The 25092-nt window shown below is 41.1% G+C and overlaps 1 protein-coding gene across 11 annotated transcripts in view; it reads right to left on the reverse strand.

Annotated features, from left to right (window-relative positions):
- The window catches only part of nbeaa (neurobeachin a), a 157352-nt gene that overhangs the window by 30493 nt on the left and 101767 nt on the right, over window positions 1-25092 (reverse strand). For 6 of the 11 annotated variants that reach the window (XM_026941767.3, XM_026941761.3, XM_026941758.3 and 3 more), the window contains exons 13-29: window positions 23687-23855; window positions 18133-18212; window positions 16488-16550; window positions 15900-15997; window positions 15423-15515; window positions 14695-14803; window positions 13597-13678; window positions 11573-11696; window positions 10902-11094; window positions 8765-9709; window positions 8007-8224; window positions 6124-6277; window positions 5616-5639; window positions 3315-3495; window positions 1684-1808; window positions 1275-1382; window positions 488-656 (exon numbers count right to left, since the gene is read on the reverse strand). In XM_026941767.3, the coding sequence (XP_026797568.3) occupies window positions 488-656; window positions 1275-1382; window positions 1684-1808; window positions 3315-3495; window positions 5616-5639; window positions 6124-6277; window positions 8007-8224; window positions 8765-9709; window positions 10902-11094; window positions 11573-11696; window positions 13597-13678; window positions 14695-14803; window positions 15423-15515; window positions 15900-15997; window positions 16488-16550; window positions 18133-18212; window positions 23687-23855 (2935 nt within the window). Of the gene's footprint in view, window positions 1-487; window positions 657-1274; window positions 1383-1683; window positions 1809-3314; window positions 3496-5097; window positions 5176-5615; window positions 5640-6123; window positions 6278-8006; window positions 8225-8764; window positions 9710-10901; window positions 11095-11572; window positions 11697-13596; window positions 13679-14694; window positions 14804-15422; window positions 15516-15899; window positions 15998-16487; window positions 16551-18132; window positions 18213-23686; window positions 23856-25092 lie in introns of all 11 variants that reach the window. The other 5 variants (XM_026941772.3, XM_026941764.3, XM_034312522.2 and 2 more) reach the window with 2 other exon arrangements.

Raw genomic sequence — 25092 nt, forward strand, 5'->3', positions numbered from 1 at the left:
ATTTGAAGCTGAAGTCTTCGCATGTAAACACAGCCAGTGATGCTCATGCGTTACAATACACTCAGTGCAAATAGCGTTTATGAGCCACCAGGACTGAGGCTGTTCTTCGGTGATAAATGATTATTTTGGATTTGTGTTTCCCTGACGCATCTAGCCTGCAGGCGTGTGCCTTTATACTCAGTCAGTGAGAAAAAGGAAGAAGAAAAAGACAGAGAGAGAAAGAGAGAAGGAGAGAAAGAGGGATAATCAATCAAACCACCAAACTGAGGAATATAGCCAACAGACAATAGGGAGAGATAATGTATTCATCCATCAACAGTGAGAAAGCTTTACACACACACGTCCACAGAAAAAGTTACATATGCACACCTAATCAACAGTTAAGTACACATTCAGACAAACACATTCACTTTCTTGTCTGAAGGACACTGCAGTGGTCAGAGGCATGCAGTGTGCATCAGGAAGGAGGAAGAGTGTTTAGTTTCACCTGTGCTAGTGGGGGAATTAATTTCTTGCCGTATGCTTCTTCCTGATAGGCTGCTGGACCTGCCAATCTCCCGCTGAGGCTCCAGGATGTCCCGGTATTTGGACACCATGAGGACAGAAATGAAGTAAACTACAGCCAGAGCCAGGAACTGAGCCTGTTTACTGTCATCCTACACACACACACACACACACACACACACACAAATTGTTACCGTTTATCATACCTATTCACAGAAAGACAAAAAAAACACATATTAAAGGTACTGTCAGTGATTTTGGTGTAAGTAGGCTGAACAAATATAGCCCCATTCACTGCTAGAATGCTGTGCAAAAACATTTTAGCGGTTTTCTCTGCTTGCACTAACACACAATTAGCGATTTCTCGTTGTCCTAGATGTTGGCGGTCCTGAGGTGAAACAGAAATGTCTCCAAGCAGAGATTTTATAGACAGCCATGCAAACATTACAAAAAATGTTCTGACTGAAAAATCACAGGCCCAACCTTTAATACTCAAACACAACTTTTATTCAGTGAACTGATATCTCAGTATACACCTCATAAACTTCACTCACACACACACTCACACACACACTCACACACACACACACACACACACACACACACACACCACTGAAACACGCAGCTTCAGTGACGCATAAAATCAAGATCGAATCTATATGAAGGACAGACAAAGCAATCAAACCCTGACATCCCTTTCTCACTCTTTAGCTGTCCATTAATCACACACACACACACACACACACATCAATCAAACACACACATCTCACCACGTCTCTGAAGACGACGGCTCTCAGACGGTTGATGTCCACGTCCTGCAGCAATCTGTCAGGGTCCTTGATAGGTGAGAGGTTACGAGGGACATTTGCTATGGCACTCTGGAGCAGAAAGACAACAGAGCAGAGAAGAAAGCCTACTGTTAAACCCTGTCTTACACACACATACACACACACACACACACACTATACACTCACAGTCTGAGATCAATTGCAATGAATCCAACACACATTTAACTGCACAAAATGGTCAATTTTCAGAGAAAATCACTGGAAAATGGCTTTTATATCTGAAGGTATTTGTCCTCCTAGTGCCCAGAAAGAGAATTCTGGATTCTTGCCATTGTGTGTGCGTGTGTGTGTGTGTGTGTGTGTGTGTGTGTGTGCGTGTGCTTGGTGTAACCTTGCTGGTGGCAGCTGTACTCTGAAGGTTGTCTTGTGTCTTGCTGATAGGAAGTGAAGACTTGTTGCCTCGCTCTCTCTGCCTCTGCCGACACTCCAGACAGTTCCTCACAGCAACACAACACACTGGGGGAGAGAGCGGGAGAGAGTGTGTGTGTGTGAGAGAGAGAGAGAGATAGAGAGAGACAGAGAGAGACAGACAGACAGACAGACAGACAGACAGATATGAGCAATAAGCTGTAGGCAATCATTAGTCTCTTTCAGTCAAAGTGCAGGATAAAAAGGACAACACATCCCACAGCAGCACAGCAATTACACATCTTTTTTATTCCTGGTTCTTGGAAACACACTTTGGTCCATAAAAAATATTAAATGTGTGTGGTACCCTGTGAAAATATTGACATTTTCACTGCAAAAATGACATCCTAGCAAGTGAAAATATCTTGAATATAGTAAAATGTATCTAGTATTTCCTATTATAAGATTACAATAAACCAAATATAAGATTATTTCTAGACATTTCTACTAATTTCAAGCTTTACATTTTCTTATTCTTAATCTTATTTTCTTATTGGCAGATCATTTTGCTTCTTTCTAGAAATAAATGTTTAAAATTAGCAAAATTATCTGCCAAAAGAACAAGATTGAAATTAGTAAAATATGTATAGGTAAAAATAGGTGTAATAATCTTGTAATACGTTTACTGTAATCTTATAATAGGAAATACTAGATCAATTTTACTGCATTCAAGATATTTTCTTATTCTGCTAAGATGTGCAGTGTTCCTTACATACTTCTTACTGCAGCTTTTCCTGGACTGAATGTTTCTTCTGCATGCATCTAAGTAAAGTTACAGTAAAGTCTGGTTACACCCAAAAGTATAATGGGAGAAAATCACATTTCTTGGAAAGGTTTCATTCCAAGAAAAAACTTTTACATTTATAGATCTACTTATGGAAAAATATTCTAAGTTTCTTCTAAGTTTACAATAGGAAATGTTGAAGAACGCAAAATAGGAGCACTAGTGGTCTCGAACTGTATTTAGGAGATCATGCATAATCAAGACAAATGTGTTCATCCCTATATATAAGAAATAATTCAAATTATCCAGAATCTAGGGACATTTTTCACCCTACACAAAGTACTAGGACCTCTGGAACGAGAAAACTGGAACTGGGCCTTTTACAGTACCAGATTTTGCAGTTACATGTTTTGCTAATAACTGACATCAACAGTAACTAATGGTACTTCTGCGCAAGGCTAGCTCTGTTTGTAGCTGAGTAGTTTTTCATAGTGGGTCACACACCATGCAACACCATACACAAAGACGAACAGAATAAAAAACACTACAATGTGATTTGTCCTTACTATGTTCAGGTAAGTTTTTATCTTGTCATTATTGCTGAAAGTGAAACTCAATTCAAGCACTTCTGTGTTAAATTCCATGTTTAATGGTGTCCTTCCTCTCTGTAATACTGACACAGCCACCTTTAACACTGTCATCACTTCTGGTGCAAAATGATCCACAATCTGAAGGTTTGGTTCCTGTTTCAGCCAGTTCTTTAAACGGTTTTTTTTTTTCGCACTGTGCAGCATAAAAACTCTATAGCAGTCACACACTCAGACACACACCTAAGCGCAGGCACTGCCGCATCAGGCCTCCAGAGGACATGTTCTTCTCAGCCTCAATCTCACTGAAGTTGAGAGAGCTGGCGAACACCAGCACATCTACCATGGCCATCAACCTGCTGAGGAACGTCACAGCCGTCTCAGACGACATGCCCTGAGTGGCCTCTACGTTCTCCAGCTCCGTCTGTCTCACACACACACACATGCACAGGTAAGTGGTTCTGAATATCACAACATACACATCATCAATATTTATACATGTGCATGATTCAAATGCAACTGGGATGAACATGCATGACAGGAAGCAGCCAGGCTATGTTCAGACGTACACGCACACACACACACACACACACACACACACAGGGGTACCATTCAGAGGTGGGCAGGTGGGTGAACAGGCTGGATGAAGCTGTGGAAAGACTTTGTCCAAATCCACAGTGTGAAAAGTGCGCTGAGTGAACAGGCAGTGCAGTGCGCTGGTATTTTAAACATCATCATCACGTTCAGCTCCGTTACTGTGTAACAGTTGTACTATAGTGGGTTTTAAGAGGTTTCTTGTTATTAAGATCCGTATTCTAAAATAGCAAAATGCTTTTGTTTTGATGTATCTTTAATATTTAATAGTTAAGCATGATGTATCTATTTGCACTGGTAAAAAACAAAAAAAACCAACCAAACAAAACAAAAAAAAAAAACACCACAAAACAAAACCCACATTGGCAAGTCCTTATTTAGCCACACTAGCTAAGCTAGCCAGATACCTAAACGCAGCTAATGTCAGCTAACACTGGTTTCAAGTCTTATCAGAAATATCCTAATTAGAAGATGAGTGAAATGAATCCTATCACAATGTTGTAATGACTAGCTGAAAATGCAGATATTTCTATGAGCCTCAAGTTTGGGTCATGTCAGAAAACAAAATGGCAGCCACTAATATAGATGTTGCATCCACAGAGATTTGAATAAACCGTACATGTAGACACATTGTATTGTAAGCTGGTTGTATTTCTGTTACTCATCAGTGACAGATGTACAATCGTAGGCTAAATGTTTTTTTTTATTATTATATTATTATTACACTACAAAAGAGAAGGGAGGCATCCATTTTGCATCACATCATACTTGCTACACAGAACTAAAGAATCAGGAACTGCTGAGAAAGCAGTTAAATTAGTTAGTGTTGCTAAAGTTACATCTCCAAGAAACGCTATTTGACCCTAGTAGCTAGTCAAGTTTAGCTAATGGTAGGCTAAGTGTGTAACTAAAACTGAGCAATAGCAAACTAGCTAACACTGTAACCCAGCAGTCAAGGTTACTGGCAAGCTAGCTAACATAAGGCTAACTATGATACTGGGTACAACAGTGGCCAAGGTCTCCAGCAAGCTAGCTAACTTTAGGCTTATGTAATATAAACCATTAGCCAGGTTCCCTAGCATGCTAACTAACAGTAGGATAACAGCTATATTGTGTTTACCATTAATTAAGTTTGCTAGGAAATATTAGCCCTCACAATCCTAGCTGCAATGACTAACCTGAGTGCAAATAGTTTTTACATTTCTATTTATAATTGAGGGTAATTTGTCTCTCTCTAAATACAATAGCCATTTACTTCATTAAAAAAACAAGCTTTAAATAGTAGAGAGTAGCACAATTTTAATATCAGAAATAGACACTAGGTTGATGTGGAACATAATGAAATTGAACATTTAGTTAACAGATGACTCTTAACAGTAGTGCTGAATATGCAGTAATGCATTGTGGGTGTTTTGCCCCATGGTTCACCCACCTCTCCCCCTGAGGAGGAGCTCCCTGGCAGGGGCTTCACTTCACTGCCCTTAGTCTGAGAGCAGGGCTTGTGCTTCTTCTTTATCAACCACACACACACACACACACACACACACACACACACACACACGCACGCACACGCACACACCTCAGTAGACATGGACACACTGCACGAGCGCTCAACTCGGAGCTGCACTTTCACACACATTTACAATAGTCTGATAGTGTGTATTTGAAATGAGGAGCTGAAAATTATGGAAATTGCAAAAAGCAAAAGCAGGTGTTGCGTTAAGGAAGAATACACTGCGTGACTGATTCTGTAGATGAATATAATATGTCACCAAACTGACTTGTTCACCAAGTTATTCACACATTTTGCAGCAATTAGTACAGAAAATTAAGCATAAAGTAATAAACTGAAATAAGCCTAATAATATTAAGTTAAATATAAAGCAATGAAAACCAAGCAGTGAATAAACGGATAACAAATTAGAAAAGTGTAACAAAATGGGAACTTACAGGGTTTGCACTAACCTTAGAACTCTGCACATGCAAAAGACAAAAAGAGAGAAAAAAAGACAAGAGAGAAAACGGATAAGATATGAAATAATAAAGAAACAAATTATTATTAGAAAACAAATTAGTAATAAGCAGTAAAAGGTGAAACAAAGTTTATATCCATACTACAGCTCACATTCATGAAGTGAAGATCTGACATTCACTATGCACTAAACATTAAAACTAATATAGAAACAATTCTCTGGAAAAAAAAGCCGTCACTGAGAATCACCTGTCAAAGCAAAAAATAATTACAAACATTGAGAATGAATCTGAACATCTGAACTACTATAATGTGCATTCTTCTGTTCAAATTCATCATGAAAGCATCTCAGTAAATTAACTAATGATTAGAGAATCATACCACATATTTCACAGACTATCTACAAGTGGTTCAATATTACAAAAACAAACTCAACCTGTCTACAGTAGAGGATGCGCCTGTGGGTGGCGCTGTGGTAGCACTTACAGAAGGTGAAGTGGCAGCGGAGAGCAGTGGCAGGATCCCTCCACAAGCGATGATGATGTTATCAACCATCTGAGAAATGAGGTGGATGGTGTTGTGTACAAATATAATGTTCTCGTTACTGTTCACGAAGTCCATGACTGATTTAGTCGAGTGGCTGCATGAAATATACAACAAAGAGCAGAAGGGAAGAAGGAAAAGGAAAAACGTAAGACCATCAACGGCCATATAGGCACCAAGATACAAACGTCTATATCATTGTCAAGATCCACAAAAAGAGATACTCAGCTATGAGCAGATATATTTTCTCTTATAGAAATCAAGAGATTTTCTTTTCTACTGAAATACTAATGCAGTAGGCATAAAAAAAAGGCATGTAGTACAAAATCTAGGGCATTATTTTATATCTACAGCGCCTCCAGAAAGTATTCACCCCCAGTATTCAAAAAGTATGCAGTCTTTGGTTTTTGGCATTTTCTTCCATTCCTCAATGTAACTTTTCTCCAACTCTGCCAGATTAGGTGGAGAATGTTGGTGGACAGCAATTTTCAGGTCATGCCACAGATTTTTTATTGGATTTAAGTCTGGGCTTTGACGCGGCCATTCCAAAACACAACCCTTCCTTTTTTTTTTTCCATGTCATTCCTTTGTAGTTTTTGTCCAGTGCTTCGGCTTATTGTCTGTTGGAACTTATATTTTCACCCTAAACACAGATGTTTGGCTGACTGGAACACACTGTCCTCAACAATTTGCTAATATTTGGCCCCATCCATGTTGCCTGTGATGGGAACAAGCTTTCCAGTCCCTCGTGCTGAAAAGCAGCCCCAGAGCATGATGCTACCACCACCGTGCCTGGTCATAGGAATGGTTTTACCTGGGTGTTGGGCTGTATTTGATTTGCACCAAAGCTTATGCTCTGGCTTTACACAAAATGGCTCAACTTCTAACATGGCTTTTCTCAGAAGTGCCTTCCTTCTGGCCACTCTCCCATAGAAGCCAGATCTGTGAAGCGCTGATGATATTGATGAGATCTGCACTCCTATTTCAACCAGTAAGCTCTGTAACTCCTTCAGTGTTGTATCTGAACTCTTGGACACTTCTCTGGCAATTGTCTGAGCACTCCTGGCCTGATCTTGGTAGTGTCTGAGTTCTATTTTTCCACTTTGGATAATGGATTTCACAGCGCATTTTATATAATAATCTTTTTATAACCTTCTCCAGCTTTTGTCCTCCTAACAACTTCATCTCGAAGATTCACAGGCAGTTCCTTGGTCCTCATGAGCAGAAGGTCAAAGATATTTATTTTGTAAGCATACAGTTGGACACAGGTGGATTTAAAATTAACACGGGTTTTAATTTAAACTGGTTTACCACATTTAACGTGAGCTCTCAAAAATATAATACTAGTCATAATTTAGACTGTAAGGGGGTGAATACTTTCAATTAAGTAGTTGTTAGATTTAAAAAAAATTCTAAGGACATTGACAATTTATTTACATCGACATTGACGATTTATTTAATTTTTATTTCTGTAGAGAGTCACTTCAAAAGGACGGAAAAACATCCCATCCCATTCAGGAAAAACGTTTTTTTTCAGTATCATAACTAATGAATATCGTTAAATAATTGTTGCGCCCCACCACATCCATTATTCCCGATGTAAGGGCTATATCATAATTTTTTTTTCAAAATGTCAGTTTTACTTACCTTTTGAATTGTATTCTTATTTTATTTATAAAACTCATAAGACATGCAGACGTTTGCCCTTGACTGTACGTACAGCACTTTTGAAAAATGCCTGTGGACTCTTGAAATGATCATTAATCTGTAAAATGATTGATGTGTTGACTGGAAAGATGGATGAGAAACAGAGTGATGGCTCTCACCTCCTCCACACGTGCACATCTGTCTCGAGGGCAAACAGCAGGTCGGTGAGTAAGCGCTGGTGCATGGGGGACCATTTGAACTCTGGAATACGGAACATGGTGGTGCGTGGTCCGGGACTGAACTGCCGCCGCTGCTCCTCGGTCATGGGCATCCCTCTGAAGCCGAGATCCACCCGCAGGTCGCGCTCCATCTGACTGCCCGAACGCCCGTGCAGGGCCTGCAGGGAAAACACTCGCCCATTCACTCAATCTTATTAACTTATTTCTTCCATTTCAATACACTGGTCAAAGAAACACATGAGTCCAACTGCAGTGGAAGGAGTAGAGAACAGGATGAAATGATGTGTTTCAGTGCCATAAACAAACAAAAACATATTGAATTCAGTATAACAAATATTTATCTGTTCACAAATTATAACCTTTCTCTAAACATGTTTACTAATTTGAACAACCTTATCAAGTGAATTATCTTACATATATTTGATGAAGATAAAATTATTGACCAATACAACAACAGACACTATCATTTTGAACTAATATAAAATTAGGTTTAATAATATAATAAAAAATATATTTTATGTATATAATATTATTTCTTTTATATTATATATTAACTAATATAAATGTATTAACTGAACTTATATTTATAATAAAAATAATTATATAATATTTTTTGCCTGTTTTCAAGACTTTTAACATTAATTTTTCACAGTGTGCAGGTACAAAAATCTAATTGTGTATGCCAGACATGTTGGCACCTGTGTGGTTGCTGTTGTTTGGATCTTCTTCATCTCTTTGTCCTTGCCGTCATCTGACCTCTCCGTGTCCGACACGGTGCTGATGGCGTCTCCGCTCTTTACTGTTCCTGCCTCTCCTATGCCACTCTCACTGCCCTCTGCTAGTGTGCTGATGTCAGCCAGCGAGCTCTGCAGCTTAAAGCTGTCATCATCGGGTGCCAGTTCAGAGCCGCACGATGTCATGTGGGCCAGCAGGCTGAGGTCGTCGCTGGCACTTGACACCGGTACAGAGGTAGGCACAGTGGGTGCAGCGGGCACCTGCTCCGGGCCGGACAGCGGCAGCGGCTCAGGCGTGGCCAGAGAGGGGAGCAACTTCTCTTCGCTTTTTGGAAAGAGGAAGCCATTGTTGCTAGGCGCAATGTCCTTCTCGTCATCCAGCGTTATCAGGGGCGCCAGGTTGGCGTCGTCTTCGCTTGTACCTGTCCCCATGACTGGTTCCTCCTCTTCCTTGGGGGTCAACCCTCCATTGAGCTTGTGCACGCAGTATGCAGCGTCCAGCAGTGAGTCCACCTCCACCAGTGGGCCGTTTTCCATTCCTCCTCCTCCTCCCCCCAGGGCCTCTGGAGACAGGTCCAGATCATCTAGTTTCACCTCAGTGGCCTCCACTTTCTCAGCCTTGATGTCCACCAGAAGCTCGTGGACATGGACTTGCTCCTTTGTGTCGGTGAGCAGGTTCTGTGGCTCGCTGCTCTCGGTGTACTCAGCCTCGCTCTCGGGTGTATGCGTCTGAGACGTGTCGTCTGTCTCGCGTGTCTCCAGGGTGCCGTTGACGGAGGCCGGCTGTGCTGACAGACCCGAGATGGTGCTCACTGAGCCCTTCTTACCTTTCTTCATGTTCTCCTCCTCCTGACGCTGATATTCCTCGTACATCTTAGCTAGATACTCCTTATGCGCTTCATATGTCACCTGTTGGAAAATTTAACAAGTTTATCCTCTAAGATTTACTGTTTTTATGAGACGTGAGTTCTTAACCAAGTGCTCAGACATTTTTCCACTTAATACAGTATACAATCTGGTGCAGGTCTCTGAGCCCCTAGCAAGTTGACTGGTTTTACTGCATTATTTAAAAATATTTATCATTCAAGACTGTTTAAATGGGAAACCAATGAGAAATCCATATATTTAAATTAAATATACCGGAATACATCTATTTCAGCTTAATCTCTACTACATACTGTATTCACAATTACAAAGACAATAATTTTGGCACGTGTTTCTGTACTGAGTAAATAACAGAAACCATATTTTCTCAAAATTCACTTCTAATGATCAGTCATTAAATGTTTATTTATAAATAAAACCCAAAATCTTTATAATTCAGCTATATTTGAGAGAAATAATTTGTGGTTATATGTTACAAATGTGACAAATGGGTAGATGTGTGAGTCTGCGCATAGGTAACAAAAAACCTTTGGGAAAGTGTAAATAACTGCATCACTCTAGTGTTCAAATTGAATAGGTAAGACCCTCATGCCTGTCCTATCCCTGTTAGAGTGTAACAGTTGTAGTTTTGGATTTTGAACATGTAAAACTTTTATTGATGGACTTCAACAACCATTAGATTTTCAACACAGTTGTGTAAGGAGTAAATGGGTTTTCTGTTCTTTTGCCAGTACAGCAAAGTGTGTTGGGATTCCCATTGTAATCGCACACACACACTCTACAGATGCAGTCAATAGAGATTAGATTGAGAAACACTGGAGTGCTCTTTTAACAATTAGTAATTTTTTGTGGGTTTTGTTTTGTCTGCAACTGTAATCACTTTAGTGAGGCTGTTTGAGAAATCTCTCTCAACGAAATCGTATCAGCTTTTAACTGCTGAAGAGGTTTATGGAGACTCATAGACTACACTGTATTTATTTCAGTCATGTCTACAAATACTTCCAGACTGCTGGTTTACCAGGATAAACTGATGTGAAAGCTGCTGGCACTACGGAGAGGACTGAAGCTTATAAACAATGGTGAAAAAAAAAAAAAAAACTGGCAGTACTGAAAACTACTGATAATAACTAGATAGCACATTCTGGTCCAGAATGAGAAAATTTCCAAGCCAGCAGATAAATAAAGGCACGATAAGAACTGCTAAAAGTATGCCAACCTTGGAATGGGCAATGCTGAGAGTGTCCACCCACACACGCCAGCCTCCCCATTCGTACTTGATGGCATGGTACAGGAGGATGCGGAAAATGTTGTACACCATCTCAGTGATCTTCTGTTCCTCGGGGTTCTTGGGGTTAATGTAACCCAGGGAGAACATCCAGTCCTGCCACACTGAACACTGCAGCAAACACCTACAAGCCATGATCACACACACACACACACACACACACACACACACACACACACACACACTTTTATCACTCCTGCTAAAAACTTTTTCTTTATGGACAGCTCAAGCCTTATTAAGAAAACAGCAGTGATTCAGCAGTAAGTCGAACACTTCCATTATCAAATGTTTGATTAGGCTGAAACATCTGTTTTGCAGGAATTGCACTGCTCATGCTTATTTGTTCTGCCAGTTCTGACACTGTGTGTTCCTGCTCCATATGCTCACTGCAGAATGCTGCTGCCTGGGGAAATGTGACGCTGGAGAAAAAATGCACTGAAGTTTTTCAGCTAACAAGATTACTCTTAAACAGTCTTCGAGTCTTACTTATGACAGGAGATGATTTAATTAAAAAAAAAAAGGTTATCACAATAACACATCTTTCTTACTGAGAGGGTGAAGATCTGCGTGCATATCTCTGATGTGTGTGTGTGACCACATACCGTCTGTTCTCTCTGCTGTTGCTGAAGAGCTTGATCATGTCAGACAGGAAGAGGCGGCGCACCTCCATCAGCTCAGCGCTGGGCGTGGAGTTCTTCAGCAGCGTCGCCACCACCTTCAGAATCACTGAGAGGGCAGAGAAAATTTTCAGAAGAGATCAAATTTAAACAGCTTATTAACTTTCACTATCGTAAATGCACATGATATTCAGATGGGAGATCTGAATGTTTTTAGAAAAGGTCAGCATTTTTCTACTACCATGTGGTGGTGTTATTCTGTTATCACCCTGAAACTAATTTACAATAACAGCACACCCTGTTGTTTTATTTCTCTTACAGCAATTTCCCAGCTGTTGCCAACAATTACAATCGTTTTAAATTAAAGTACAACGTGTCATACTTTTTATCCATTTACAGTTACAAATAATGATGTCGAATGCCTGCGAAACAGCTATAAACAGTTGTTCCCTCTCCAGCCTCTTTTTTTTCTCTTTCTTGAAGTTAATAAAACAAAAACATTGCACTTTGTCATGTTACTTAAAAACTGTGACGTCCTCTGTCCTTATGACTGTCAGAAAACGTAAAGTTACAGCTTTACCTCTGATTGTTACAAAGCACTGACACTGGAGACTCCTTCCAGAACTGCTAAATACATGTCTCCTCACAGAAAGATATATAAACAATTACAATGGTGCAAGTCTCCGTGAATGAGCTGTTACAACAGAAACAATAAAACATTAGAACGAGCGCATTAATATAAACCTGTGATTTGAACTGAATTACTGTCAGAGCTGCTGTTTGCTGAAATTAATCAAACAACTAAACTTCTGACCAATCGGATTCAAGAAATCAACAGAGCTGTTATATAAAGTCAAGACACATGCAATGAATTGTATCTTATGAAAGGCTTATGAAATATATCTTCTTCTTCTTATTATTATTATTATAGACCTCTGAGGGAGACACGTCACTCTGCTGTCAACTGCAAAAACAAAGCTAGACTTGTTCTAAAATGTTATGTTGTGCTGTTGGGTGTCAGAATTGGAAAAGTGTTGATAAACACAATCGTGTTTACTGCAGCAGATCGACACCTATCGAATTAGACATCTTTCTAAACCAGAAGAAGATGGTTGTGGTTACAGGCAGTAAGCAGGGATAACTGGTCTTTGCAGCAGCCATTTAATTTCAGCTAAGTATCAAAGTATCATATCAGTGAAGTTGGCTTTTTAACTAAGAATGTAACAGGCTTAGCTTACTAGTTCACCAAAATGTCTAATTTATTTTGCTTTAACAAACCTATGCATCTTGCCTAAAATCTACACCAAAAAACTAGCTAGCTATTTCTACACAACTGGGTCATGTTCTTACTGAGCTGTTGCCTATAATAGACATCTTTATCTAGCTAATTTAGTTCAGGAAACAAATGAGATTAAATTATGGCATCCTTTTCGCCAGCACCTTGGCTTTCAGTGCCACAACGTCCCCCATGTTGTAATCGTAAAACCTTATGTCTCTGTTGCACAAACGACATAGCTGTAAGCATCAAGAGACTTGTTTGCTTTAAATTTCTCAGAGTTTCTATGTCCACCAGTGCAGGCTAGACTACTGCTTAGGATCACTGAGACACTGACAGGATGCCCAGCCTTTCTAAGAGTTCTAGAGCTACACCATTTGATTAGGGCTAAAGACACACATAGTCTTTTAGTACTAATACATAACAATAAGCGTATAACATTTTAGCTAATGTCAATCTGATTCCTAAATAAAATTTATGATAGATTCTTCAGTCAGATGGTAACAAAGTAGTGTCTGGTTGCTAGATGCTCAGATCTTTTTACAACCAGGTCGCATGTGCATCTCGTTTCAGTTACACACACTAAAGGGGTCTGTTGGTGGTGGGAGTAGTACTAATAGTAGTAGTTGTAGTAGTGGTAGTAGTGGTAGTAGTAGAAGAACAATATGGGCAAAAAGAAAAATAGTGTGTGCACTAGGCTTCTTTGTGTCTGTTCTTTAGTCATTACACTTACTGGGGTTCTGGATCTTGACAGTGGAGTCAGGCTCTGGGTGAGGTTTATGAACCACCTGAGTACACACCTGCTCTGTCAGAATCTACAAGAACAGCAAAGTTTTAATGATGCACAGTGATTGAATACAATTCAGCATTACTCTATATAACACTCAGTTACCAGTTTATTATCTACACCCACACCTGTACCTTGTAGCTACACTCTTCAGCCATTTTATCAGCTTCATCAACCACATCCATCTGTGTAGAATATACAGCACTGTGCAAAAGTCTTAGGCACCCTGTTTTTTTTAGTACAAACTTTGTTATAGATTTTTATTTTATGACTTCTACCTTATTGATTCAGTAAGAAAGCATTTTAGATTTCCAAGCACATTTTTTCCAGCACAAAATTAAATGTTACAGAAAAATGTTTGTATGTCAGTAAAGAAAGCAGCAGATTACATAAGAGACACTTTTCAGACAAAAAAAAACATAATGAAGGCTGCTGGGTTTTGCTGCTACAAATAAGAAGCGAGTGTGACAGTCAAAGTCTCCAGAAGAGCTGTAGCTGCTTCTGCAAGATGCTCAGTAACACTTACAGCTCATTTCCTTATAAAACTGCACTAATTGTACCTCAGACTACTAATTTTTTTTAAAAAGCGAAGGATCATCATACCAAATATTGACTTTGTATCTTTTATTACTGTTTACTGCTCTTAATAGTAATTTTTTAAAATGTAGAAACATTTAATTTCATTATTTTTTGAAGGCATCTTTGCTCTACAGCATTTCTTTGCATGCGCCTAAGACTTTTGCACAGTACTGTACAGTATATGTACATGGTAGATTACTGACTGTAGCCCAGCTGTTGCTATACCTAGTGAACTCTGTCCAGTACACGAAAGGGGCCATGACTGAGTAGATATTAATGAAGATGTGGTCTTGTGATCAGAAATGGACGCTGATGAAGGCTAGAGGACAATTAAGGACAGGTAGGTGTAAAAATAAAATGGCTACTAAGTTTAAATGGTACAGAGTGTTTAAAAATGTCAGCAATGCTGCAGCACCTGATACACTCGTACCACTGCCTCCAGTGTAAAGTGGCATTCTGGCCTACCTCATAAAGTGTGTTGTAGGTTGTTACTGTCACAGTGTTGGTGTGCATCATTAATCTCTCTCCCAGCAGTGTGAAGAGGCTGTGTGTATGCATGATCTCCACTTTCCGCCTGCATCCACACACACACACACACACACACATTTTGAAAGTGAGATAAATGTCATTTTGACATCAATTCCACGAGACCCTTCTCTTTGACACTCTAAGACACTCACACGCTTATTCAGCCAATTAGGCGCCAACAACAACAAATTTCCTTTAGCTAGCACAGCCTCAGCAAGTTTGCTCTTCAACAGATTATCAAGATTATGGGATTATCGCTAATTCCTATTTATTCTGATCTGAGGTGTGAGCACAGTGTGTTCCATTGCAAACATTTCCTACCATCCTTCCTCCTACAATCACGGTGAATCAAAACATTTAGAGCTTGAGCAATGCTTTTCCCAGAATTCATTTCTTCAGCATGTAGCATGGCTTTAACGGATATGTGCTCTGTCAGAATGATTACTTTGCCTGAACTGGCTGAGTGCAAGTCTCCCTGTCAGCTGCTGCCTTCTGGAGCTTTCTGTCTTTATTGCTTTCTTAGCCTGTTTCCCAAAAACTGCGACATACACCACAATGTGTATAATACTAACTTAGTTATTACAACGGAGACATTACACTCATATAAATCTGAAACTTCAGCACCTATATCTTGGCCCAAAACAAGTACTTGTGAAGCCACTCACTTGTGTCCGAGGTGCTTGAGAAAGTAGCCGAGGACTTTGAGTGCTTGTACACGAATGCTCTCGCTCTTCGAGGCCAAGAGTTTATAGATGACCCTGGGGAGGAAAAAAAACACAACACTCTATATGATTCATGAGGAAGGCCTTGACCTGAAGGAACAGTCATTAGCTTTATATTAAAAAAAAAAAAAAAAAGCATGGCCAGACGACATGATTGTGTGTTGAACTCTGCTCAGTGAAGCGGCTGAGTGTTTTGACAGAGACACACACACACACACACACACACACACACACACGCACGCATGCACACTACTGCCACCGCCGCCACCACCATGGCGGCGGTGGCAGTAGTGTGCATGCGTGCGTGTGTGTGTGTGTGTGTGTGTGCGTGTGCGTGTGTGTGTGCGTGTCTGGTCAAATCTTCTTCAGTTATGTAAGTGTGCAGGGCGAGTGACACTCAGTGTGTGCATCAGTGCTCACCGTATCCCGTTCCTCTGGTCAAACGCAGGGATCATGGAGGCTGGATGCTCAGACATGAGAGCCACCAAGAGCTGCAGAACATCATGGATATTCTCATCCTACAGAGGGAAGGAAGTAAATAAGTAAGCAAGTAAGTAAGTAATTAAGGAAAGAAGAGAGAAAGAAAGAAAGAATATAAAATGATTTCAGACAGAAAGGCATACACATTATAGACACTAAAAGAAAAAAAGGTGAGCAGAAGTAAGTGCAAATACAAAGAAACAAACAAAGGAGGGAAAAAGTAAAAGTAAAAGAAGAAGAGACTAAGAAGAGTTGCAAACTGAGAGCTCTGAGAATATATTAATATGATAACATAACCTGAGTGGAAGTATTACAAGGACTGGATTCAGTAATAGTGTAATGAGTGTAGTTTAGAACAGCTAATATCACATCACACACACACACTGTAAAACAAACACGGACTAATGTACTGAACCCTCTGTAGCTCCTGAAGCAGTGACGACTGAGCTCAGGGTTTTATTCAGGAGTGTGAACAGAAAGCAGGTAGGTGTGAACTGTAATACAGAGGGAATGCTGGGAGTTCAGTACCTCATGCATGGTTAACAGGTAGTTCAGGATGCTCTGTAATTCGTCCTCTTTCACACCTCGGTCCTGCAGACACGACATGATGCACATCATGACATTTAACAGACTTTTTTTGGACAGCACATTACCATTGAGGCCAAATGTCAAGTGATGCAGGGTACTGAATTGTTAATCATTGTGTGTGTGTGTGTGTGTGTGTGTGTGTGTGTGCGTGTATGTGTATGTGTGCGTTTAAATAGTAATATGCACTTAGCATTACTTGCACGCTTTCAGATACGTGCTGACTCATGTGCACATGCCATTACTAATGTGATTAGCAAAAGAATAAGAGTTAAAGGGCAGCCACTTGTGCAGGTCACAAATGTGTGTAATATCTGAATGTAAAGCGAGAGAACGAGAAAAAACGACGAAAAATGGCTGAAACAAAAGTGGCTGTGGCTAAACGAATAAAGCGTGCTGCTTAGCAACAGTCTCACGCTCTTCAAAACAACAGCCCTGAAGCTAGAACACTGTGTCCATGTGACATTTCTATCTGTCTGTCTCTGAGACGGTATGCGCAAACGCACGCACACAGACACACAGACACGCACACACACTCACACACACACACACACATCCCTTCTGAGCAATGATCCATAATGCAATTCTCTCTGTATGCCTGGCCACACGAGTACTGAGTGCTTTTACGGTTTTAAGGGACATAAAAACCAATGAAGAAATAAATTTCCACTCGGCTGCCTCACAACAACACATCACATCTCCAAGAGGAATGAGGATAAACAGCTTCAGCACAATAAAAGCTTCCAACATCTTTGTTTTGCCTCTGCTTGTTTATGAAAATGAGCAGTTTATTTTTGACTGCAGCATTCACATGAATTCACATTCAGTGAATAATGAGATGAGATGCTGCCAACGCCGCCACCACACACACACACACACACACACACACACACACACACACAGAGTGAGGTCACCTCCGTGTAGCACACTGACCCTCTGACACACACTTAGGGTAGACACACAATCGCATGCTGATTAAAATGACATCATATGACAGCACTATTATAAACATCCATAGAACAGATTAAAAGACGTGATGAAAAGAATCAGAGCTTTAGTCTGGCTGAGTGCTTTCAGAAACAACCTGAAATATTGTGTACAGTTCAACGAAAAAAAAAGAGGACATTTTTTTTTGCCCACCTCTAAACAACTTTTTGCGTTTCACTCACCATGCATACTTGGATAGAGAAAAAATAATATTATCCAATAATATCCTGGTGATTTTGTGTATATATATATGCATATATATATATATATATATACATACATACATACATATATATAACCCTGTCAGGATCAATTCCAAAATCTAACCAGTTCATCTGCTGGTTACAATAATAATTCTACATAAATCCTACACACACTCATCCACTTGTTCTTGAGATATCGTACTAACCAGAATCTTGGATGGATGCAAGCATGGACAACCTGAAAACCTAATGCCTCCACCAAAATGTAATGTGTGGTAAACTGCTGTGGTATAAAGAGAATAAAACACTAATTTCTTACTTAGGAACCCACTGACACCCTGATTTATTTATCCTTACAACATGATCTAATGAACTGGAGCAGTTTAAGAGGTGCTCACCTTGAGAATGAGCTGCTTGAGAAAGAGGAGCATGAAGGCACGCAGAGAGATGATCTCCTTTTGTGTGGGCCTTGGACCATCTGCAAAACACACACACACACACACACACACACACACACACACACACACACACACACACACACACACGGTTACAAAATGCAGTCATTTTAAACAAATCAGACAGTACTGACATTGTGCAAGCACCTGGCCCAAACACACACACACACACACACACACACACACAGATAAAATGCAGAATCAGAGCTAACAGCAGTGCAGTCCAGTGCTTTTACTGTACTTTGTAAATGAAGACAACATTTTAAGATGCACTGTATAGAATGTCCCACAAGACCTGAGTTTAAGTGTCTGTGTGATTGTCTTAAGCCGTCTATGCTCTTCTGGTCTTAAACTAAGCTCAAGATGGGATGAGTACACACGCCTGAGTCTCAGCACATTAATAAATTCACTAAATATGGAGCCTCAGAAGTGTTGCATTGATTTTCCTCGCACACCCGCAGAGTCCGGGCTCTCTGTGGTGCCTGTGTTTTGCTGGCTCTGAAAAATCAGATGCTATGGTTTCCTTCATAAAAGGATATAAACAAGCTTATCAAATAATAACAACAATACCAATGCACAAAATACAGTCATTGTGCAGATGATTAAATGTGCAGATGAGAAATGGACACACACACACACACACCAGCCATAACATTAAAACCACTGACAGGTGAGTAACAAATAATGAATAACATTCATTGTCTCGTTACAGTGGCACCTGTCAAGAGGTGAGGTAAATGAGGCAGTAAGTGAACAGTCAGTTCTCGAAGTTGATGTGTTGGAAGCAGGAAAAATGGGCAAGTGTAAGGATCTGGGCGACTTTGACAAGGGCCAAATTGTGATGGCTAGATGACTGGGTCAGAGTATCTCCAAAATGGCAGGTCTTGTGGGGTGTTCCCGGGATGCAGTGGTTAGCACCTACCAAAAGTGGTCCAAGGAAAAATAACAGTTGAACTAGTGACAGGGTCATGGACGCTCAAGGTTCTTTAATGCGAACGAGGAGCGAAGGCGAGCCCATCTGGTCCGATCCCTCAGAAGAGCTACTGTAGCACAAATTGCTGAAAAGCTAATGCTGACTATGATAGAAAGGTGTAAGAACACACACAGTTCATTGTAGCTTGGTGCATATGGGGCTGCGTAGCTGCAGACCGGTCAGAGTGTCCATGCTGACCCTGTCCACCACTGAAAGTGCCTACAATGGGCACGTGAGCATCAGAACTGGACCATGGAGCAATGGAAGAAGGTGGCCTTGTCTGATGAGTCATAGTTTGTTTTACATCATGTCGACGGCCGGGTGTGTGTGCATCACTTACCTGGGGAAGTGATGGTACCAGGATGCACTATGGGAAGAAGGTAAGCCGGCAGAGGCAGTGTGATGCTCTGGGCATTCATGTGGATGTTACTTTGATACGTACCACCTACCTAAACATTGTTGCAGACCAGGTACACCCCTTCATGGCAACGGTATTCCCTAATGGCAGTGGCCTCTTTCAGCAAGATAACGCGTCCTGCCATGCTGCAAAAAATTGTTCAGCAATGGTTTGATGAACAAGACAAAGAGTTCAAAGCGTTGACTTCGCCTCCAAATTCCCCAAATCTCGATCCGATCGAGCATCTGTGGGACGTGCTTTAAAAACAAGTCCGATCCATGGAGGCCCCACCTCGCAACTTACAGGACTTAAAGGATCTGCTGCTACCGTCTTGGTGCCAGATACCACAGCACACCTTCAGAGGTCTTGTGGAGTCCATGCCTTGATGGGTTTTGGTGGCATAAAGGGACTCAACACAATATTAGGCAGGTGGTTATATATCAGTGTGTATCTACAGACATATATATAGGCTGTGAAGTTCAGCAGCAATATATGCAGTGTGTTTCTCTTGAGATTTGCAAATGTGGGATCACAGGGAGAAGGAGGGTACAAAAAAAAAAAAAGTCTGTGAGTGTCAGAGAGGATTAGATAAGGAAAGAAATGGAAAAACCCCAAACAGCCCATGGTCAATTCATGCTCCATCCTCCTTCTCCTCTGCTCATTTATTCCCCCGTTTCCCTGGGCTTCCTCCCCCACTCACCACTCATCTTTTATTTACCAAAACAGGCTTTACAAAGCCACGGTGAAAAATTCACCTTCCCCAGTGTGTGAAGCAGTGGAGTGCTCACTGGTGACCTGATGCAAGACTGTGTGTGTGTGTGTGTGTGTGTGTGTGTGTGTGTGTGTGTGTGTATTGAGAAGGGAATTAAACACCAGACCCATGGTCTTACTCAGCAATGATTGTGTTTATCACTGAGTTTGAACATGTGACATTCCTGGCCATTACAGCAATGTGTGTGTGTGTGTGTGCATGTGTGTGTGTGTGTGGTCTTCCCCACATCCTCCTTCTAGCCACTTCTACATGCAGAGCTAGTGGGTGTATGTGGGCCGAAGTGTGAATCATCTGCTCTATTTGGGTTCAGGCTCTACTTCTCAACTAGAACAGGCTTTAAAGAAGCACTTTGTAATTTTAGATCCTTTTTGTTGAGATTGTGTACTGCCTTTTAAGGAAAAGGAAGAGAGCTGAGCAGGGCTGGCGACTTGACTAGTTTCTGGGCCAGAAAAATGTCAACCAAAGCCAGAAATGAAGAAACTAGTGATATTTATTGCATAGCAATATTAGAAATCTTTGAATGTATGTAATTTATGTTATACTTCTAAGCATTACAAACTACACATTTAACCCTTCGAAATGACAGATGCATGTCTGAGGGTGTGTTTCTGTCCCAGATGGATGCTTTCCTTCACCCTGACTCCTCTGTTGTATCTTCAATGTCATCTGAATGTCACTCAGCATTGTAGAGCAGATAAACACTGCATACAAACACAAACTTATGGAAACCATGATACATGCATGCGTGTCTGAGTTATGGGCCTCTGGTCTGTGAGCAGTAATAATCTCCACTGAGCCTCCTGCTCATCACAAACACACACAAACACACACACACACACACACACACAGTGATAAATTCACATGGTAACACAGGAAGGAAAACAGCCATAATTCAGTGCTATCTAAGACACTCAGCATGCAACATATGTGTGTGTGTCTCCATTCCATTCTAGGTGGCTTATCCTAATGGATCTCCAGTGGATCTGTAGTGAGACTACACACACACACACACACACACACACACACACACACACACACACACACATACACACAGCTCATTTATTGTATACACCCTGCGGATAAGGAAATTGTAAAGCACCCTTTAAAGAACGCTGGTCTGCACTTCCTCACAGCCTGCAAATTAGTTTCATGTACACTACTGTGTGCTCTAACCTTTAATACAAATTTCATATGAATTTAGCTTCAGTTGTTCTGATATCTTCTGCATTAGTGTGTCAGAAGAAAAAGTTCATTTTAAATATCCTAACATTCATTTTCCAAAATGAATGTGTCCCTGAAGGACTAGCGGTTAGACCTCGGCGCCCTAATCGCCACGGCCCGAGTTCGATTCGATAAAACTGCTTCACAGTGTATCTAATAAATGAAAAGGCAAGGGCTGTTATACAAATTATTTCTTTATTTATTTATCCATTTATATTTACTGCTCTTCATAATCATCTTTGACATTTATTAACCTTTTCATAATTTCTGAAAGCATGTTTCTTATAAATTGTATTTTTTGCTCAGCACTGTATATGATGAACTAACTGTAAACATCTACAATTACAGATATTTTGAGAGTCGTATTAACATTACGGTTAAATTTGGTAAATGTGATAAAATGTGATTAAGCACACTGTCAAAAGTACATACACTCACAAAGCACGCTCACACTCACAAAGCACGCTCACACTCACAAAGCACGCTCACACTCAAGCACGCTCACCCTCAAGCACGCTCACCCTCAAGCACACTCACCTGCAAGCACACATTCACAAAGACACACCCATTACCATACACTCCCCCCCTACCACAACCCCAAAAAACATCCACACGCAAACACACATCACCACGCCCTCTGCCCCCCTCCACCTTTTAGGGTCGCACACTCACACACACACAAGCTCACGCATTTACAAGTTACACTCTCAAGCAAACACACTCTCAAGTACATGCACCCTCATGCAAATACACTCACAATTTCACACATTCGCAAACACACAAACGCAAGAAGACACTTAAAAGCACACGCAGACAGATACACAGGCCCACATTTACTTGAATGTCACATTAGCATGCAACGTGCAAATCTGTCAGTAATTACTTGTAGTTCTAGTCAAATGCCCTCTCAGGAGAGTAGCTGTAGCACACAGGCAACTAATGATCAATGCTCGCGAGTGACTGATCTTCAGTGGAACAGGAATCATTAGCACAGGTATTGAGGCTGCTCTGTTACGCTACTGCACAATTCTGAGCTTCACAACACTTGCGTGGTCATATGATCATAAATAAAGTGTGTTTCTCTGGAAATACACCATTACCCAGAGTCAGTACAGCGTGTCACTATGAAGCACTATGGGTGTGTATTCGCATGCAGGTGTGTTTGGGTGTGTATTTGCATGTGGGTGTGTGTTAGTGGATGTGTGTTTGCATGTGTGTGTGTTTGCCAAAGGCATGTGTTTGCAGGTGTGACTGTTTATCTGGGTGTGGGGGTGTGTTTACAGGTGTGGGTGTGTGATTGTGAGAGATGTGTGTTTGCATGTGTGACTGTTTATCTGGGTGTGGGGGTGTGTTTACAGGTGTGGGTGTGTGATTGTGAGAGATGTGTGTTCACGTGTGTGAGTGTTTATCTGGGTGTGGGGGTGTGTTTACAGGTGTGGGTGTGTGATTGTGAGAGATGTGTGTTCACGTGTGTGAGTGTTTATCTGGGTGTGGGGGTGTGTTTACAGGTGTGGGTGTGTGATTGTGAGAGATGTGTGTTTACGTGTGTGACTGTTTATCTGGGTGTGGGGGTGTGTTTACAGGTGTGGGTGTGTGATTGTGAGAGATGTGTGTTTACGTGTGGGAGTGTTTATCTGCGTGTGGGGGTGTGTTTACAGGTGTTGGTGTGTGATTGTGAGAGATGTGTGTTCACGTGTGTGAGTGTTTATCTGCGTGTGTGGGTGTGTGATTGTGAGAGATGTGTGTTTACGTGTGTGAGTGTTTATCTGGGTGTGGGGGTGTGTTTACAGGTGTGGGTGTGTGATTGTGAGAGATGCGTGTTTACGTGTGGGAGTGTTTATCTGCGTGTGGGGGTGTGTTTACAGGTGTTGGTGTGTGATTGTGAGAGATGTGTGTTCACGTGTGTGAGTGTTTATCTGCGTGTGTGGGTGTGTGATTGTGAGAGATGTGTGTTTACGTGTGTGAGTGTTTATCTGGGTGTGGGGGTGTGTTTACAGGTGTGGGTGTGTGATTGTGAGAGATGTGTGTTTACGTGTGTGAGTGTTTATCTGCGTGTGGGGGTGTGTGATTGTGAGAGATGTGTGTGTGTGTGAGTGTGAGAGATGTGTGTGTGTGTGAGCGTTTGAATACACACCAAGGCCTTTGGGTGTGATGCCGCTGCTCTCCAGTGGGTTGGTGGCCCAGTAGTAGTACTTGAGTGTGTGCATGAGCTGCAGCACGGTTCCCACTCGCCGTATAGTGGAGTAGATTGTGGCCGTGCCGATGAACTCAGCTGACAGGTAAGTGTACAGAGAGAGCTGAACCTGAGGAGCAGTCACAAGCAAGTCAGATATACACACACAACAAATACACACAGAGACACAGACACATGAAAACATTATAGTATAAAACTATAAGGTTTGATGTTTTGTGCATGCTGAGATGCTTTTCTGCTCACCGCGGTTGTAAAGAGTGATTATTCGAGTTACTAGATCCGTCCTTGCAGCTCGAACCAATCTGGCCATTTTCCTCTGACCTCTCTTAACAAGACATTTCCTACCCACAGAACCGTTTTGTTTTTTTTACATCATTCTTACATCATCATAAACTCTAGAGACTGTGGTGTGTGAAATTCCAAGGAGATCAGTAGTTCCTGAAATACTCAACCCAGCCCTTCTGGTACCAACATCCTTGCCACAATCAAAGTCACAGAGCTCACACTTTTTCTTCATTCTGATGTTTGATGTGAACATTAACTGGAGCTCTTGACCTGTATCTGTACGATTTTTTTGCACTGCGCTGCTGCCACACAATTGGCTGATTAGATAACTGCATGAATATGCAGTTGTACAGGTGTTCCTAATAAAGTGGATGGTGAGTGTATATGGTCAGGTCCATAAGTATTTGGACAGTGACACAAATTTTGCCTCTGTACACCACCACAATGGATTTGAAATGAAGCAATCAAGGTGTGATTGACACGCAGACTTTCAGCTTTAATTCAAGGAGTTTAACAAAAATAGTACATTAACCATTGAGGAATTACAGCCATTTTTTAACATAGTGCCTCCATTTTCAGGCTCCAAAACCTGGACAAACTAACATAATTATAATTAAAGCTTAAAGCAGCATTTTTGGGGGCCAAGCACCCGGAGTCCATGAGCTGCACATTCACAGACGCGCTACGATCGTTGATTAAGCAATCACAGGAAAGCAGAGCTATAACTTTAGGCAAAGGGATTCACGAGTGATTTGTAGTTCCACTCATGATGTGTGTGATGTGATGTTTTGACCACAGACAGTGGTGGAATTCTCTGACTGTAGGAGGAAAGGGTGGCGCTGCTGCCGCCGCTAACACTGTGACCTGTGGACTTGTCTGTTGCTACTTTGACCCGTGGTCATGACTGCTACTGCTCTGATTTGAAACTTTTGTTCTTCTTGCAATTTAAAAACATCGAAGGGATTTATGTATTTCTTCCTCATCAGTTTGGGGCTCCCCCCCCCACTTTGTGCAAGCATCTGCATCAAACTTATGTATAACTTGTATTGTGTTTTTTTTTT

The sequence above is a fragment of the Pangasianodon hypophthalmus genome, chromosome 17 (assembly GCF_027358585.1).
Source record: "Pangasianodon hypophthalmus isolate fPanHyp1 chromosome 17, fPanHyp1.pri, whole genome shotgun sequence".
NCBI classification, from domain to species: domain Eukaryota; kingdom Metazoa; phylum Chordata; class Actinopteri; order Siluriformes; family Pangasiidae; genus Pangasianodon; species Pangasianodon hypophthalmus.